Source organism: Schistocerca serialis, chromosome 12 (genome assembly GCF_023864345.2).
Source record: "Schistocerca serialis cubense isolate TAMUIC-IGC-003099 chromosome 12, iqSchSeri2.2, whole genome shotgun sequence".
NCBI lineage: Eukaryota > Metazoa > Arthropoda > Insecta > Orthoptera > Acrididae > Schistocerca > Schistocerca serialis.
The window spans coordinates 8,341,058-8,359,722 of NC_064649.1; the positions used below are offsets into that span (position 1 = coordinate 8,341,058).

Below are 18,665 nucleotides of genomic sequence, written 5' to 3' on the forward strand. Positions count from 1 at the left end.
TAGCAACTCCAGATGCAGAGCGCTGGATTGAAGGACTGGATATTCAGTTGTAAAGACAAACTTAAGTTTCTTGTGTGTCAATATGTGCATATGTATATGTAATTTAATTTTATGATATGTCTGTATTAGCCATACGCTATACAATAATAAATAAATAAATAAATAAAATCTGACATACTTTTTGCAAGAAAGTGTAAATCAAGTCGTTAGCTACAGTAAAAGCAGAAACGAATCAAACAATGTGGAGAATTTAAAAACATACAGTATCCAAATGACAGTCAAAACATTGCCGTGCTTTAGTACAAGTGCTTCTATCGGAGATTGCGCATCGTTCCCTTCGAACTGCTTCACCCGGGAAGTTACAAGGGGACCTACAGCTTAATGGGACTCCAAACCACAGCACAATGAGGCACTTTTCATGTATGTCGATCATTTTTGTCGGTAAGGAAACGACAAGTAGCAGAAAAAATCCTACGTTTAACTGGGTATCGATATCAGGGACATTCAAACTTTCAGTCTGCGGCTTCTCACTAAACTGATGACATACACCTCGGTAAACTCAAACACACGTGCCTCTCTTTCTTATCGATAACCTACTGCTAGACTTTCGAGGCTACCTCTGCACTGCAGCCATCATCGGTGGGAATTGCTGCTGAGCTGGGGGCCTCGGGGTGTGCGGCGGCTGGGCGTACGGGTCCACGACGTCGGAAGCGGCCGACCGGAACACGGCCACCTGCTGCGGCTGCTCGGGTAGAGGGGGGATCCCCACCAGGGTCGGCTGGAAGGTGCGCTGAGACTGCGGGGGTGGTGCCGGCGGCCGTGGGACGCCCACCCCCGTGACGGCGGCTGCTGCGGGGTGCGGGAAAATCGTGCCGCCCGGAACCGCACCCGCACCTGGACTCGGCAGTCGCTGCCCCTTCTGGGCACCTGAAGGAATCCCCGCAGGTGGCGGGAACGGGGGTGGACGGATGCCCACCGGTGACGTCAAACAACCGTCCTGTATGAACAATAATAGAGAGGTGTGAAACAGAAAGGATAATCCGGTAATGTGGAAAGTTTTTAACTTAGCAACAGATACAAATGGGAACAAGAGTTGCTAAGAGCACTAACTGCCAGAACTGATGAGGCACGAGGGAAGACTAAAATTTGTTTGGATTTTCTAACATAATTTGAGGAAGTGGCAACCAAATAATTATTCCGGTTATTATGTAGACTTGCTGAGACCAGAGACGTATCGTCGGACTCTCAGAGGAACTTTATCTGAACTATCCCGAAGGTGGTGATGACAAAAATATACACTAAAGAGAGGAAAAATAAAAGGGAGAATTTGTTAGACAACATTCAGTTTGGCTTTGAGAACAGCAAAACCTCCAGAGAGAAGTTCCAACACCACACTCAATAGCAGAAGCGAGATTTAAGAAAAATGGCACTCGCGTAAGAGTTGTCGACCTAGGAAATGCGTTTGACAGCTTAAAATAGTGCAATGTGTATGAAACTCTCAGAAAAATGGGTATAATCTACTGATAAAGACAAGTAACATACAGCATGTACAGGAACCTAGAAGGAGCATTAAGAATTAGAGATAGGGAGAGAAGTATTCCAATTAAAAATGTCATAAAAGGGTACAGTATAACTCCTCTAGTGTTCAACCTGTACACCAAAAAAGCAATACCAAGTGATAAAAACAGTTTCAAAAACCTATTAAAACATAGGGTGAAAGCATACTAATGATAAGATTCGCTGACAATGTCGGTACCCTCTGCAAAAGTGAGGAAGGATTACAGGACCTGCTGAACGGAATGAAAAGTCCTAATGTTCACAAAATACAGACAGAGTGTAAACAACAAAGACAAAAGTGTTGAGGAGAGTCAGCAATGAAATTAGGGATAAACTTCACATTAAAACTCGCGAACGCATAGTAGACTGTAGGAATTCTGCTACCTCGGAAGCAGAATAACGCACAGTGGACAAAATGAGAGTGACATTTAAAAAAATAAAAAATTCACAGAAGAATTTTTTTGGAAATGTATATATATAAAAACAAAGATGATGTGACTTACCAAATAAAAGTGCTGGCAGGTCGACAGACACACAAACAAACACAAACATACACACAAAATTCAAGCTTTCGCAACAAACTGTTGCCTCATCAGGAAAAAGGGAAGGAGAGGGAAAGACGAAAGGATGTGGGTTTTAAGGGAGAGGGTAAGGAGTCATTCCAATCCCGGGAGCGGAAAGACTTACCTTAGGGGGAAAAAAGGACGGGTATACACTCGCGCACACACACACATATCCATCCACACATATACAGACACAAGCGCATATATATATAATAGAGGGAAACATTCCACGTGGGAAAAATTATATATAAAAACAAAGATGAGGTGACTCACCGAACGAAAGCGCTGGCAGGTCGATAGACACACAAACAAACACAAACATACACACAAAATTCAAGCTTTCGCAACAAACTGTTGCCTCATCAGGAAAGAGGGAAGGAGAGGGGAAGACGAAAGGAAGTGGGTTTTAAGGGAGAGGGTAAGGAGTCATTCCAATCGCGGGAGCGGAAAGACTTACCTTAGGGGGAAAAAAGGACAGGTATACACTCACACACGCACATATCCATCCACACATACAGACACAAGCAGACATATTTAAAGACAAAGAGTTTGGGCAGAGATGTCAGTCGAGGCAGAAGTGTAGAGGCAAAGAAGTTGTTGAAAGACAGGTGAGGTATGAGTGGCGGCAACTTGAAATTAGCGGAGATTGAGGCCTGGCGGATGACGAGAAGAGAGGATATACTGAAGGGCAAGTTCCCATCTCCGGAGTTCGGATAGGTTGGTGTTGGTGGGAAGTATCCAGATAACCCGGACGGTGTAACACTGTGCCAAGATGTGCTGGCTGTGCACCAAGGCATGTTTAGCCACAGGGTGATCCTCATTACCAACAAACACTGCCTGCCTGTGTCCATTCATGCGAATGGACAGTTTGTTGCTGGTCATTCCCACATAGAATGCATCACAGTGTAGGCAGGTCAGTTGGTAAATCACGTGGGTGCTTTCACACGTGGCTCTGCCTTTGATCGTGTACACCTTCCGGGTTACAGGACTGGAGTAGGTGGTGGTGGGAGGGTGCATGGGACAGGTTTTGCATCGGGGGCGGTTACAAGGATAGGAGCCAGAGGGTAGAGAAGGTGGTTTGGGGATTTCATAGGGATGAACTAAGAGGTTACGAAGGTTAGGTGGACGGCGGAAAGACACTCTTGGCGGAGTGGGGAGGATTTCATGAAGGATGGATCTCATTTCAGGGCAGGATTTGAGGAAGTCGTATCCCTGCTGGAGAGCCACATTCAGAGTCTGATCCAGTCCGGGAAAGTATCCTGTCACAAGTGGGGCACTTTTGTGGTTCTTCTGTGGGGGATTCTGGGTTTGAGGGGATGAGGAAATGGCTCTGGTTATTTGCTTCTGTACCAGGTCGGGAGGGTAGTTGCGGGATGAGAAAGCTGTTGTCAGGTTGTTGGTGTAATGATTCAGGGATTCCGGACTGGAGCAGATTCGTTTGCCACGAAGACCTAGGCTGTAGGGAAGGGACCGTTTGATGTGGAATGGGTGGCAGCTGTCATAATGGAGGTACTGTTGCTTGTTGGTGGGTTTGATGTGGACGGACGTGTGAAGTTGGCCATTGGACAGGTGGAGGTCAATGTCAAGGAAAGTGGCATGGGATTTGGAGTAGGACCAGGTGAATCTGATGGAACCAAAGGAGTTGAGGTTGGAGAGGAAATTCTGGAGTTCTTCTTCACTGTGAGTCCAGATCATGAAGATGTCATCAATAAATCTGTACCAAACTTTGGGTTGGCAGACTTGGGTAACCAAGAAGGCTTCCTCTAAGCGACCCATGAATAGGTTGGCGTACGAAGGGGCCATCCTGGTACCCATGGCTGTTCCCTTTAATTGTTGGTATGTCTGGCCTTCAAAAGTGAAGAAGTTGTGGGTCAGGATGAAGCTGGCTAAGGTAATGAGGAAAGAGGTTTTAGGTAGGGTGGCAGGTGATCGGCGTGAAAGGAAATGCTCCATCGCAGCGAGGCCCTGGACGTGCGGAATACTTGTGTATAAGGACGTGGCATCAATGGTTACAAGGATGGTTTCCGGGGGTAACAGATTGGGTAAGGATTCCAGGCGTTCAAGGAAGTGGTTGGTGTCTTTGATGAACGGTGGGAGACTGCATGTAATGGGTTGAAGGTGTTGATCTACGTAGGCAGAGATACGTTCTGTGGGGGCTTGGTAACCAGCTACAATGGGGCGGCCGGGATGATTGGGTTTGTGGATTTTAGGAAGAAGGTAAAAGGTAGGGGTGCGGGGTGTCAGTGGGGTCAGGAGGTTGATGGAGTCAGGTGAAAGGTTTTGCAGGGGGCCTAAGGTTCTGAGGATTCCTTGAAGCTCCGCCTGGACATCGGGAATGGGGTTACCTTGGCAAACTTTGTATGTGGTGTTGTCTGAAAGCTGACACAGTCCCTCAGCCACATACTCCCGACGATCAAGTACCACGGTCGTGGAACCCTTGTCCGCCGGAAGAATGACGATGGATCGGTCAGCCTTCAGATCACGGATAGCCTGGGCTTCAGCAGTGGTGATGTTGGGTGTAGGATTAAGGTTTTTTAAGAAGGATTGAGATGCAAGGCTGGAAGTCAGAAATTCCTGGAAGGTTTGGAGAGGGTGATTTTGAGGAAGAGGAGGTGGGTCCCGCTGTGACGGAGGACGGAACTGTTCCAGGCAGGGTTCAATTTGGATGGTGTCTTGGGGAGTCGGATCATTAGGAGTAGGATTAGGATCATTTTTCTTCGTGGCAAAGTGATACTTCCAGCAGAGAGTACGAGTGTAGGACAGTAAATCTTTGACGAGGGCTGTTTGGTTGAATCTGGGAGTGGGGCTGAAGGTGAGGCCTTTGGATAGGACAGAGGTTTCGGATTGGGAGAGAGGTTTGGAGGAAAGGTTAACTACTGAATTAGGGTGTTGTGGTTCCAGATTGTGTTGATCGGAATTTTGAGGTTTTGGAAGGAGTGGAGCTGGAAGTGGGAGATTGAGTAGATGGGAGAGACTGGGTTTGTGTGCAATGGGAGGAGGTTGAGGTTTGCTGGAAAGGTTGTGAAGGGTGAGTGAGTTGCCTTTCCGGAGGTGGGAAACCAGGAGATTGGAAAGTTTTTTGAGGTGGAGGGTGGCATGCTGTTCTAATTTACGGTTGGCCTGTAGGAGGATGCTCTGAACAGCCGGTGTGGATGTGGGAGAGGAAAGATTAAGGACTTTTATTAAGGATAGGAGTTGACGGGTGTGTTCATTGGCTGAGTTGATGTGTAGGTGAAGGATTAGGTGGGTGAGGGCAATGGATTGTTCAGTTTGGAACTGGTATAGGGACTGATGGAAGGAAGGGTTGCAGCCAGAGATGGGAACTTTAAGTGTGAGGTCTTTGGGGGTGGTGCCAAATGTCAGACAAGCCTGAGAAAATAGAATATGGGAGCGTAATCTGGCTAGGGCGAAGGCATGTTTGCGGAGGGAATGTAAATAAAACTTAAAGGGGTCGTTGTGGGGGTGTTGTGAGGGTGACATGGTATTAGAAGGTGGAAAGTGTAACATGAGGTGAAACGAAAATGAAAATAAAAATATATGGGGAGAGATAAAGGTGAACCGGAAAGTAACTGGAGATCTGGAATGAAAAAAGGCGAAAAGGTGTTGGTTACAGCTGGGCTATGTTGGACTTGGGTTGATAGACAACGATGTGCATAAAGGTTAGGTGGTTGTGTTGCCGCCAAAACACGTTAAAGGATGGAGAAATTCGGGAAAATTTCGAAAAAACTGCGTGTAGTATGTTAAAAGGAGTGGTATTGTGGTGGCAGATTATGAAAATGAGGCTAACAATTGTCTGACGAAGAAATAATGACGTTAAAACCTGTGGGAAGCGGCTAAAAATTATAAGTGATGTGGGAAAAACGGAAATGGAAATAAAGCGAAAGTTATTAGAACTGGAAGAAATGGTTGTTTAAAAGGTGAAAGGAACTGTTTGTGAACTAGAAACGGTGGATATTATGGCGGCGGTAGTGCTGAAAGCTGCAAAAAAAAAAAAAAAAAAAAAAAAAAAAAAAAAAAAAAAAAAAAAAAAAAAAGAAAAAATAAAAAAAAATTTTTTTTTTTAATGGTTTGGAAGTGGGTTACGTATTATTTAGTGTATATATAGGCGGGATAAAATAGTATAGCAGATTACGGTAAAAAGGAGAAGGTGAATACAAAGTGAAACTACTGGCAAAAACAGAAAGAGGAAAATAAGACGAAAGAAAAGATTTCGAAATGCAACAGTGACAATAACAAACGTAATTGTTGGATTCAAATTAATGATATCAATATAATAGAGGGAAACATTCCACGTGGGAAAAATTATATATAAAAACAAAGATGAGGTGACTTACCGAACGAAAGCGCTGGCAGGTCGATAGACACACAAACAAACACAAACATACACACAAAATTCAAGCTTTCGCAACAAACTGTTGCCTCATCAGGAAAGAGGGAAGGAGAGGGGAAGACGAAAGGAAGTGGGTTTTAAGGGAGAGGGTAAGGAGTCATTCCAATCCCGGGAGCGGAAAGACTTACCTTAGGGGGAAAAAAGGACAGGTATACACTCACACACGCACATATCCATCCACACATACAGACACAAGCAGACATATTTAAAGACAAAGAGTTTGGGCAGAGATGTCAGTCGAGGCAGAAGTGTAGAGGCAAAGAAGTTGTTGAAAGACAGGTGAGGTATGAGTGGCGGCAACTTGAAATTAGCGGAGATTGAGGCCTGGCGGATGACGAGAAGAGAGGATATACTGAAGGGCAAGTTCCCATCTCCGGAGTTCGGATAGGTTGGTGTTGGTGGGAAGTATCCAGATAACCCGGACGGTGTAACACTGTGCCAAGATGTGCTGGCCGTGCACCAAGGCATGTTTAGACACAGGGTGATCCTCATTACCAACAAACACTGTCTGCCTGTGTCCATTCATGCGAATGGACAGTTTGTTGCTGGTCATTCCCACATAGAATGCATCACAGTGTAGGCAGGTCAGTTGGTAAATCACGTGGGTGCTTTCACACGTGGCTCTGCCTTTGATCGTGTACACCTTCCGGGTTACAGGACTGGAGTAGGTGGTGGTGGGAGGGTGCATGGGACAGGTTTTGCATCGGGGGCGGTTACAAGGATAGGAGCCAGAGGGTAGGGAAGGTGGTTTGGGGATTTCATAGGGATGAACTAACAGGTTACAAAGGTTAGGTGGACGGCGGAAAGACACTCTTGGCGGAGTGGGGAGGATTTCATGAAGGATGGTTCTCATTTCAGGGCAGGATTTGAGGAAGTTGTATCCCTGCTGGAGAGCCACATTCAGAGTCTGATCCAGTCCTGGAAAGTATCCTGTCACAAGTGGGGCACTTTTGTGGTTCTTCTGTGGGGGATTCTGGGTTTGAGGGAATGAGGAAATGGCTCTGGTTATTTGCTTCTGTACCAGGTCGGGAGGGTAGTTGCGAACAAACTGTCCATTCGCATGAATGGACACAGGCAGGCAGTGTTTGTTGGTAATGAGGATCACCCTGTGGCTAAACATGCCTTGGTGCACAGCCAGCACATCTTGGCACAGTGTTACACCGTCCGGGTTATCTGGATACTTCCCACCAACACCAACCTATCCGAACTCCGGAGATGGGAACTTGCCCTTCAGTATATCCTCTCTTCTCGTCATCCGCCAGGCCTCAATCTCCGCTAATTTCAAGTTGCCGCCACTCATACCTCACCTGTCTTTCAACAACTTCTTTGCCTCTACACTTCTGCCTCGACTGACATCTCTGCCCAAACTATTTGTCTTTAAATATGTCTGCTTGTGTCTGTATGTGTGGATGGATATGTGCGTGTGTGTGTGTGTGTGTGTGTGTGTGTGTGTGTATATATATATATATATATATATATATATATATATAAAGGGCAATATATCCTCTCTTCCCGTTACCCACCAGGCCTCAAACTCCGCTAATTTCAAGTTGCCGCACCGCGCGCGTGTATACCTGTCCCTTTTTCCCCCTAAGGTAAGTCTTTCCGCTCCCGGGATTGGAATGACTCCTTACCCTCTCCCATAAAACCCACATCCTTTCCTCTTTCCCTCTCCTTCCCTCTTTCCTGATGAAGCAACCGTGGGTTACAAAAGCTTGAATTTTCTGTGTGTGAGTGTGTTTGTTTGTGTGCCTATCATCACATATATATTATTTTCAGTAAGGAAAACAAAATTACATTCTGAAGACACAAAAAGAATTAGGAGGTGCAGGTAGTACTATATTAGCTATGTCAGATTGTCAATTAGCTATTGGGCTGTTCCACAGGTCGTGTGATGAATTAGGAAAATCACATTTTCTCAATGAAGGTGGACAGAGATTATGACTATTTATGACTGACTGACTAAAACACACACACACACACACACACACACACACACACACACACACACACACATTTTGGTTTTATCTTGACAACAAAACTTTTCTCCACACTGCATTTTGCACCTCGATTGTAAATCATTTTTTAACAATTAAATATCAGTCTACAGTTTTGAAACAAGCGGTTACCTGAGGCGATAGTCCGGCAGCGACTTGCTGCGACTCTGCAGGGAATGGGATGCCGTCAACACTCATCTGTCGGTGCACTCTCGCCATTGCTGCAACGGTGTTCGACGGTTCAACATTATGACAGGTACGTCTTTATGCCAACGTACAAAAATGTGACATTTCTGTAATACCACTACAAGATTACAAAAAAATGAAATAGATTAATTTTGAACAACAGAAATTGTGAACGATGATTAGAAATATACACAGCTGGTGAACTCTCACGATCACTACAAAAAGTTGCAAAAAGTGAAACTTGACAATCCCTCCAAAGACCTCGAGCGGAGGCCAGCAAATGGAAAGTGTAAATCGCGCACACAATAATGATGCTCTTTAATCTGATGAGCAAGCTGAAAGAAACACAAATCTCTGACAAATTATAGGAAAGTGGAATACGAAACATCTGAGATCAGTTTCTGAAAATTTATCTCGTTAGGCAAAATAAATAATGCAGGAACCCTCAGAACTTTACAAGATATTCTGGTTGCACAATACAGGGCCTAACTTGTGTTGAAGTTTGAGGAAAGAGTTTTGAGAGAAATTGCAATCATATGCTGTTCAGTTGTGTCAACATGTCACTACTTAGTCCCTCTGGTGCAGTACTGAAAGGAGAGGTGTAAAAGAAAAGCAAAGTGAACTACTGTTATGTCAATGGTTTTAATTTTGCTGGATGGATTTAAAGGGTTATTGTGTCATTCTACAGCAGGACAGTGTGATAAAACTGATTTGTATAAATGTTGGCAGATAATATATGGATGATTACTATAAAAGGGCCATGATTTATTCATTCACTTTTTTTTTTTAATGCCAAAGAAGATATACTTTCTTTTCATGAACTGATCCAGTGGTTTACACCAGGATTTTTAGATATGGAAAAATTTGAGAGACGCTATCAATGCACATACAAAGAAACTTCACTAATTTTAATTTCATTTTCAATTACAACAGACAAGAAAAATCTTACTGCTTACAAGCAACTTGCAAAGCTTTCTATGATGAGGCAGGGTAACTTAGATTGACATAGTTGTAACTACAAAAATATCCAATATCCTTGAACACACTAAACTGCACAACTCCAAAGATAAAGATGAAACCACTAAACTGAGGATAGATCTGAAAAGTGTCATATCCCAAGTGTACAGGTCGCTGACCTGACAGTGAAATATGACACTTTTGTCACAAGTAATTGGTTATAATGTTATACTCCTCTATAAGACCTTACTGCTTAATAAAAGGCAACCCAGTTTTTGCAGCAATATGACTTATCGTAAGCATTGTGCACTGCAAAATACCTTCACACAATACCTGCAGGTCTTTCGTGTTCAGAAGAAAACAGTACAAAATTGTTATACACAACACTTCAAATTCAGCACCCTTACTTTGTTCTTTGCTAATCTGTAAATTACTCCCAAAAATTCTAAGCATTCACAGAGTTGCCCCTCCACAGCCAGCCGTCCTACATTATTTGACATTCTTAAGTATGTTCTGATAAATGGGAGTTGAAAAAAATACTTTTGTCTGATGCAAAGCTCACTGTTAGTGACAGAGAGCTTCTCAAAGTGATAATTAGAATAGGGAACAATGACATCGAGTTACTGTTTGGTATATAGGGTACGTTTTTGAACAAATATAATCTGTCTGCTATTCTGTCCTTCTGTATCACATCAACATTTCGACACTAGCCAGAGCAATGCTTTCAGTTCTGCACTGTTGCCACCCTGTGTTTCAGTATTCAGCTCAAAGTGTACAAGTAAGGTGACAAAATGGTGGTACGGAAAGTCAAGAGCAGAGCGCTACACGCAGTGAACTGCAGCATGCCGAAGTTATAAAATGCCAACTGCTTTATACGGTCGACAAAAGTATTAGGAGCCAATAGCACGCACTACCTGCATCTGCTACTACACTTTAAGTGTCAAGCATGTCATATCCCACAATAACAGTGGTCAATATCTGTGATAGATTAAATTACTCGAGTGCTACTTCTGCTGCTGCTGCTCCTGGCCTTTGTCACTTCCAACATTTTTCAAGTAAGGATCGAAGTTAACCCGGCAATATTCCTGATCAACGTTGAGAGAAGAAAATACCAAATAATATTCAATTTTTCTCTGAGAGAGCAGAAAAGTAGCTTGCTCAGGTAGTTCCACTGGACAAATTGGTAGGTACCTACAGAAAAGTGGCACTCTACAAATTTTGATACGAGTAACACAGATAAAACCACAGCAACGATACCTCAAAGGTAGCACAACGCACAACACGTTCTGTGCTACTCTGTCACGCCATATGTGGGCCGGACTAGCAGAACTACAGAAGGGACACGTGACAAATATGGGCGATACGCCGCACTGGAGGAATGTGATAAGGAAATGAGACACCGCGAGACTAGTACAGTGTTGCAGACCCCACGTTTATAGGGCAGCTAATTGAGAAGACTACAGCAGTACGGACATCAGGAAACCCAGTAAACCAGGGACGACATTATCGACCGGTAAGTGTCTCGCGTTCTCGCACTCCGAATGTGAAGATCTCGATAGCCGTCTCGCGTGTCAGAAGTCCATCCCCGAGAGGTGAGATTTGTTACAGAATGCCAGCTCTTCAATAGCAGTGTGTGAGAAGAGGAGAGGTGAGGCGGCCACAACACGAGGGGCGACGACGTACTCGGGCAGACGATATTCCGCACCTTTCTACGTCGGCGTAGTTACAGTGAGGCCGTTCGACAGCCCGAGTGTTTGACGAGAATAACGTAAAGCGAACGTGTAAAGTATTACGTAAATAAGAGACAGCAACAGTTTTCCGAGTACACACACATTTTTAGCGGGAGAGTCGGAGGCCGAAAGAGCCCCGGGCAGAGCACGACAGTGAAGGGAGGGGACACCTGCAGAGAGAGAGACAGAGAGAGCGAGGCGGTGCTACTCACCCTGCACGCGCTGCTCCTGGATCACTTGCTGGTGCTGGTGCGCCTGCTGCTGGCGCAGCGCCTGCAGCTGCTTCCACTGCCGCTCCTGTTCCGCCTCACGTGACGTCTTCTGCTGCTGCAGTAGCCGCTCCTGGTCCTGCCCAACACCCACAAGCCCACGGCGTTACTCTCCCACGTGACGCTCGCGCCGGACACCTCCACTCTGCGACCGATTAACTAGAGAAACGTTTCCGAGAGGGGTGCGTTCGAGGGGGAGGGGACACACTTCCCTCGGGGTCGCTCCGGTTAATGTGGGCGCCGGACGGGTATCCGGTTCGGCTCGCTAGGTGCGAGTATACGAACCGTCTGTCCGTCCGTGAGGTAATGTCTGTACGTAGGCTGTCCGGAATGAAAATAACAGACGAGCAAAGGTAACGAGTAAACAAACAGTTTGGGTGCTGCGTGGTTGACAGTGACGTAAATGAGACTGAAAATGTAGGAAAGCATTTGGGCAGTGTCCTGGCTGATTGCATGCCTCAGAACTGCAGAAACATAACTGTGTGTGTGTGTGTGTGTGTGTGTGTGTGTGTGTGTGTGTGTGTGTGTGTGTGTGTGTGAATGAATGTGAGCGCGCATGCGTGCGTGTGTACGCGTGAGTAATAGAGAGGGAGAGGGAGGGGGAGGGGGGGAACAACAACAGATCAGCTCAGCAGAAGAGACCCATCTGTCCAATTCATTGACTGTAACATGAATCGTTACCTTTACATGTTCCATTATTTGCATTCCATCCGGAACTTCCCAATACTGTTCCGATGTCCGTCTGGGAGGTCAGTTAGGGGCAGAAAGTGCAATTCTGAGTACACTGACAGGAGGACGAGTCAGACATACTATCTGGCAAATCTTGATGACGTGAACTCTGTTCAAAGTTATCGTAAAGTGTTCACCTATCTTTCTTTCTTTAGGGACAGAAAGTATCTACTATTAAAACTCCCCTTTAATGTTATTCAGTAAAAGTATACTCAATCTAGTGAACAATTTATGTACTTTTTCAGAGTTGGTTCACGAAACTACTAGAGATACTCTCTCAACATTCCTTCGGTATAACTAATTAGAACTCAGTGCCAAATAATTTAACAGGAAACACACACGAAAGATCTCCAGGTAAAAATCCACCACACACCATCAGATGTATACCGTGGACCGACCCGCAAACTGTTAAAAATGTCTCGACACTACGAATGATTCCCAATGAACTGTTTATTGAACACATTCCTCCCCATCCATTCATTCACTACCCACTACTGCTTTTGGAAATCTTACGACAGACTGACTGCAAGCCCGAAAGTGAACAGTTCATTAATACTGCTGCAGACAATCCTAATACCTCGACAGTTTGTTCGTGTCGGCACGTGTGGGGAAAATGTGTCCAGCAAAGACACAGTCCTTTATTGAAAGTCTTTGACTCTCTTGCACATTAAACTGTTACATACAACTATTTTTCAGCCCAACTCTCCACAACTTCACTGCTGTGCCAGGTGAACCACCTGCACATCACGACGTGTTCCCCACTTACGCTCTGAGTGTGAGGTCCATTCTGAAAATTCCTATACTTTCTCATTAGAATCTCGTTATCAAACTAATACGTAAGAAAAGTGTTCGTATGGTGATTGTGTGTGGAAATTAAGAACTTGTTTTACTGTGTGGCAGTGTTTTCTGGAATTGCTCTTGATAATAAGGCTAACAGAGACATTATACAATCAGAAGCGATAAGAAATTGATTTATTATTCAATACCCTTCATTACAAACTGTGTATTCTAGGGAGAAACTCTTTCTCAAGACTTTTCTAGAGACTTTTTCTATACTCCCAGTACTGTAACGAAACCTTACAGAAGATCACAGATGTCACCAACCACAGTGATCGTACAGCACTGTCAGCAAATTGCGTGTGTATACCAAACTGCAGGTCTAAAAGACACAGGATTCAATCTGTAAACTGACCAAGAAGCGAAGGAAAACAAGGAGAAACAGAAACGCTTCACAGTCTAATACCGACACTGTAATTCTATTGGAGATGGCAAATGACTCAGAAGATCGGTCGAATGGCGCGGATAAAACCATTTCAAGTCAAGATGGTGTTCTCGGTAATGAAACAAAGCAGTAGGCTCTGCCACAAATATCGACTCTTAGACAATGTATCTAATAGTGTACTTTAATGCGGCAGTATGCCAATAGTGTACTTTAATACGGCAGTATGCCATCTTAGGCAATTTATAAAACTTAAAACACTTGATAATGGCATTTTGAAGCCTAAATCATGATTGTGTAAGTGCAAATGTAACACTTTAAATAAACAACAGTCTAATGACGGCACTGACTTTAAAGAAATATTGCAAATCAGTCACTTCAAGGACAGCTCCGAGCCAAATGCCTGTAGCGTGCATTTCACTGACCCCAAACCGTAGCCACTTGTGACTTCACTAGTGTCAAGTGAGAGCTCATTGGAGGGCAGGGTAGAGGTCGGTTGTCCGGTTCGGCCTCAGTGCCAGTGATGGCCGTGTGTTGGTTGGGAGGAGGCCAGTTAAGGACCTGCAACCAACCTGCCTGCATTGCTGGACCTTCACACATCCGGCACTTCTGTGTTTTAATGTACAAGCATTTCACATTTGCAATAGCTTACCTCATGCTTACATTAACCTGTTATCTTGCAATATTAATCACTTAAATATGTTACCTAGACAAATGTATTTCAGGAATTTCATTACTCTACATTAACTATTTTCTGGTGTTGTGATTTTTGTTTCCATCAGTGTATATTAGGTACTAAAAATATTTCTCTTCTTCAGAAACACTTTTCTCGCTATTGCTAGTTTCTTTTCTACTCCTGTCATTGCCAGATAATTTACTGCCCTACCGACAATAGTCGTATACTACTTTCGCTGTCTGATTTCCTAATCTAATTTCCTCATCGCAGCCTCATTTAATGTGACCACATTTCATTTCTCTCACTTCACTTTTGTCGAGGTCTTACAATTTCTTTTTGTGACACTTCCCATTCTGTCTAACTCACCTTTGAAGTCCTCTGCCACCCCTGACAGAATTACAATATCATCAGCAAATCTCAACATTTCTATTCCTTCTTCCCATTCTGTCTAACTCACCTTTGAAGTCCTCTGCCACCCCTGACAGAATTACAATATCATCAGCAAATCTCAACATTTCTATTCCTTCTTCCCGAATGTTTAATTTCTTTCCCAAATTTCTCCTTCATTTTCTTTACTGTTCGTTCAACGTACAGATTAAATAAAACTGGGGATAGGCTACAACCCAGTCTCACTCCACTCTCAACTGCTGCTTCCCTTTTCTGCCTTTCCACTTTTATAACTGCAGTCTTGTTTCTGTTCAAGTTGTAGATACCTATTCACTCCCTGTATTTTATCAGTATTTCAAAGAGATGATAAGTTATAGGGTCAGGACCGCCTCGCTTATTCCTACATTTTTCCAGAATCCAAAGTCGTATCACCCTCTCGGCCCGGATCAGCTACAACCGGTTGTTCCATTCTTCTATATATAATTCACGTTAGTATATTGCAATGGTGACTTGGCAATACACCTCTCTGCATCGACCTTCTTTAATAAAGGGCCTATTACAATTTATTTGAAGTCTCGAGTGCAGTTCATTTGTCTCTTATCTCGATCCTGTGCTTCTCCATACTGAATTTGAACATCATCGCCGGCAGAGGATGACGTGGCAGTCGATCGGTACTAAATGACCCGTCAGGGGCAGGGTGTAGAGCTGGTATATGTACTACATACAGGGAGCAACAGTTCTGTCATGGCTAGCTCTCCGTAACATCTTAATAATTCTTAGGTAATATCGTACATCCCAGATGCCTCATCTGATTGAGGTCTCTTCAATGCTCTCTCAAATGTTTCTCACAGTACTGCATCCCAATCTCATCTTCATCTACTTCCACTTTATCATTCCATAACACTGTCTTCAAGTTTTATTTTCCCTTTATATAGCCTTTTACACACAGACCAACTCAAAGTGAATAATGATGTTTAATGTGTGACAATACAGAGATGAGAATTACAGAGAATGTGAAGGTGAATTCTAAATTTCAATTACTGAGCAAGCAGAGTAATTCCGAAGTTGGCACACGTGTGGTGTGGTGATGCTCGAGTGGACAGTACCATTTCGTAAGGGAAAATGGCAGATCCACTATAAATGGCATTCTGAAAGTTAGAATTTCACAACTGTTATTCTTGCATCAGAGAGTAAGGAAGATTTTGTCACCGATGCAGTCGAGCACCTCCTAATGCCGAAAATATTCACAGACGGCATCGATCATTTGTCGAAATGAGGATATTTGTACAGAGGAAAAGTATCGACTGCCCATCTGTAACAGCACAAAACGTTGAAAGAATTTGCCTTTTATTTGAATGTAGTCCAAGGAAATCTATTTATGAAGGCAGTGGTAAGCTACAAATGACACTAACAACTGCTGGGCACATTCTCAAAATAAAGCTCAAAATTAACCACACATCATTAAAACAGGGAGACTATGTCATACGTACAAAACTGTATTACAGCAGTGCTGGAAGCCATGGAGGGATAAAAATTTGCTGCACATCACATTTCTGGTGATGAGGCGACCATCCTGATAATAAGGTGAAAAGTTCACTAGCACATCTTTTGAATATGGGGTACAGAAAATAATTTCAGAACTCAAACCACACACTTCTAATGCACTTGCATCAATGACTGCATATGCTTTAGAACATATGGCACGAAGTTGACTATCACTCACTCTTGTTTGTGTGAGAGAGGTGAGTCGTTCACAACACCTACAAAGTATGTAACAAAATGCTGAAGTTTCTTTTACATTCTCTGAAATTCTTACCAATGTATCACTATGCATTATGCAGTTATAACTATTTGTATTTGCTGATTTCATTTTGAATACCTGTGTACTTCTTCCACCTTTCACTCTTCCCTTTTTTTTCTCAGGGCTAGCTCGCTATCTGAGCTCTCGGTATTTGTGCAGCTGCATGTTTTTTCTCCAAAGGTTTCTTTTTTTTCTCTCCTACACGTGGAATCTATCTTTTCCACAGTCCCACATGCTTCTCCTGCTTCTCATTTCTACAGCTTTGCCATTATGCACTTCCTGTCAATCTCATTTTTGGACATTTATCTTTTTCTTGCTTTCTTCACTTGTTACTTTTTATATTTTCTCCTTTTGTCAGTTTTATTTAATAGCTGGCATTTTATTCAAGAATTAACCTGGAGTCGCCATCTTTTGAACAACATTTCTCATCCCTCAAAGCCACCCGTTCATCTTCTATTGTATTTATGTTACCTTGTTCAGTCTCTCACTGCCTCCTTTGAAACTCGCAAAAGTGTTTGTTTGTTACAAATTATGCAGGTTCTACCTTCTTAATTTCTAACCTTTTTGCAATCTTCTCATTTCATAGTCACAGATTTCATGATCGAAGTCCACATCTGCCCCTGGAAAAGCCCTACGGTTTAAAGTCTTACCATTATACAAGCAATGTGAACCTTTCCAGTGTCTCCAGGTCTCTTTCTTGTGTACAACCTCCTTTCATAATACTCAAACTAAGTGTCTGTAATTACTGAATTGCACTCTTCCCAAAATTATACTTGGCAGATTCCTCTTTCATTTATTTCACTCAGTCCATGCTATCTTAATATTTTTCCTACTACCCCTATTCCTACTATTGAATTCCAGTCTGCTATCACAGTTAAATTTTCTTGTGCCTTAAAAGGCTGAATCATTTATTTCATCTCATTGCACATTTTTTTCAACTGTCCATCATATGCATGTCTTAAAAGCACACATTCTTGTACTACTGTGGAAGGTCACAGTTTCATGTCCACCACAGCTACGATTATGCATTTGCTGTGTTGTTTATAGTTGTTTACTAATTTCCCTGTTTGTTTTTAGACATACTCCTGTATTACCCCTACTTGATTTTCTGTTGCTAGCCCTGTACTTACCGACCAGAAGGCCTGTCCTTCCTTCCACTTCACAGAGTGCTACAACTAACAAACTAACTACAAGATATCTGTCTCCCTTTTCAACCTACAACCCGATTAACACTTAAGGGACCTAACATTGAAAACAGTGACCTGTTGAAAGTATAGAAGGAATACTTCAGATGATAAGAATACCGCTTAGGCAAGAATGAAGTGTGGCACTCGTTGCTCGATTTGTCACTGAGATAATATTTGGAAGTTGTACCATAATGTTAGCTGGATATTACTATGGATACAGAGAAAATTCTCACCAACATGTAGTAGTTGCATAAATACTAACTTTCAGCAGACTTCAGAATTGTCATTTTCAAGTCATTGTACATTAAGACTTCATTGAGAATGACACTCTTCCTCACACTGACACCTGAATCTGACCAGGTACTATATTATCAATAGCCACTCCCTTAAATTCTCAGTTTGACAGTTTAAGTGATCGTAAAATAAAAAATTAATCCACCATCTACAAGCTTACATGCCGTGAATCCTTACGAGTGTCTGGAGCAGTATTAATAAACAAAATTTGCTGTACAGGCAATGAGAAATCTTCTACCAGGCAATAACAGAATGGCGTGGGGAATCAGTTGACAATATAAATAACACATTATCGTACCGTCCGACAGTTGTACAACAGTTTGACAAAATATAAAAAATATGGTAATACACATTCACTGCTTCACACAAGAGGCTTGTAAATTCAGCAAAATTGACAAATGCATAGTCAAAGTATGCTGTGACTTGCAAATTAAATCTTATCAGTAAACTTTACAGTATTTAAAGAAAAAAAGTAGCAGGCTAGAATGAAGCAAGAGAATGCACTATTACCACAAATGTCAAATTGAATGGCAAATATTTGAATTTTCAGGGTTAAATATTTTCATTATTGCAATGTGTTGCACATATATAGAAATTAATGTATTATCACCATGCTCAAATCACCCTCACAACCACAATGCTCCTTAGCCAATGACAATCATGTTTCTCTTTCTAAACCGAATATATATATATATATATATATATCAAAACACTTAGCCATCA

General features: G+C 42.9%; 1 protein-coding gene across 1 annotated transcript in view; it reads right to left on the bottom strand.

Annotated features, from left to right (window-relative positions):
* The window catches only part of LOC126428342 (histone-lysine N-methyltransferase 2C-like), a 440,767-nt gene that overhangs the window by 284,505 nt on the left and 137,597 nt on the right, over positions 1 to 18,665 (bottom strand). Inside the window, exons 28-30 of the mRNA XM_050090275.1 lie at positions 11,593 to 11,728; positions 8,640 to 8,728; positions 618 to 997 (exon numbers count right to left, since the gene is read on the bottom strand). Of these exons, the coding sequence (XP_049946232.1) occupies positions 618 to 997; positions 8,640 to 8,728; positions 11,593 to 11,728 (605 nt within the window). The remainder of the gene's footprint in view (positions 1 to 617; positions 998 to 8,639; positions 8,729 to 11,592; positions 11,729 to 18,665) is intronic.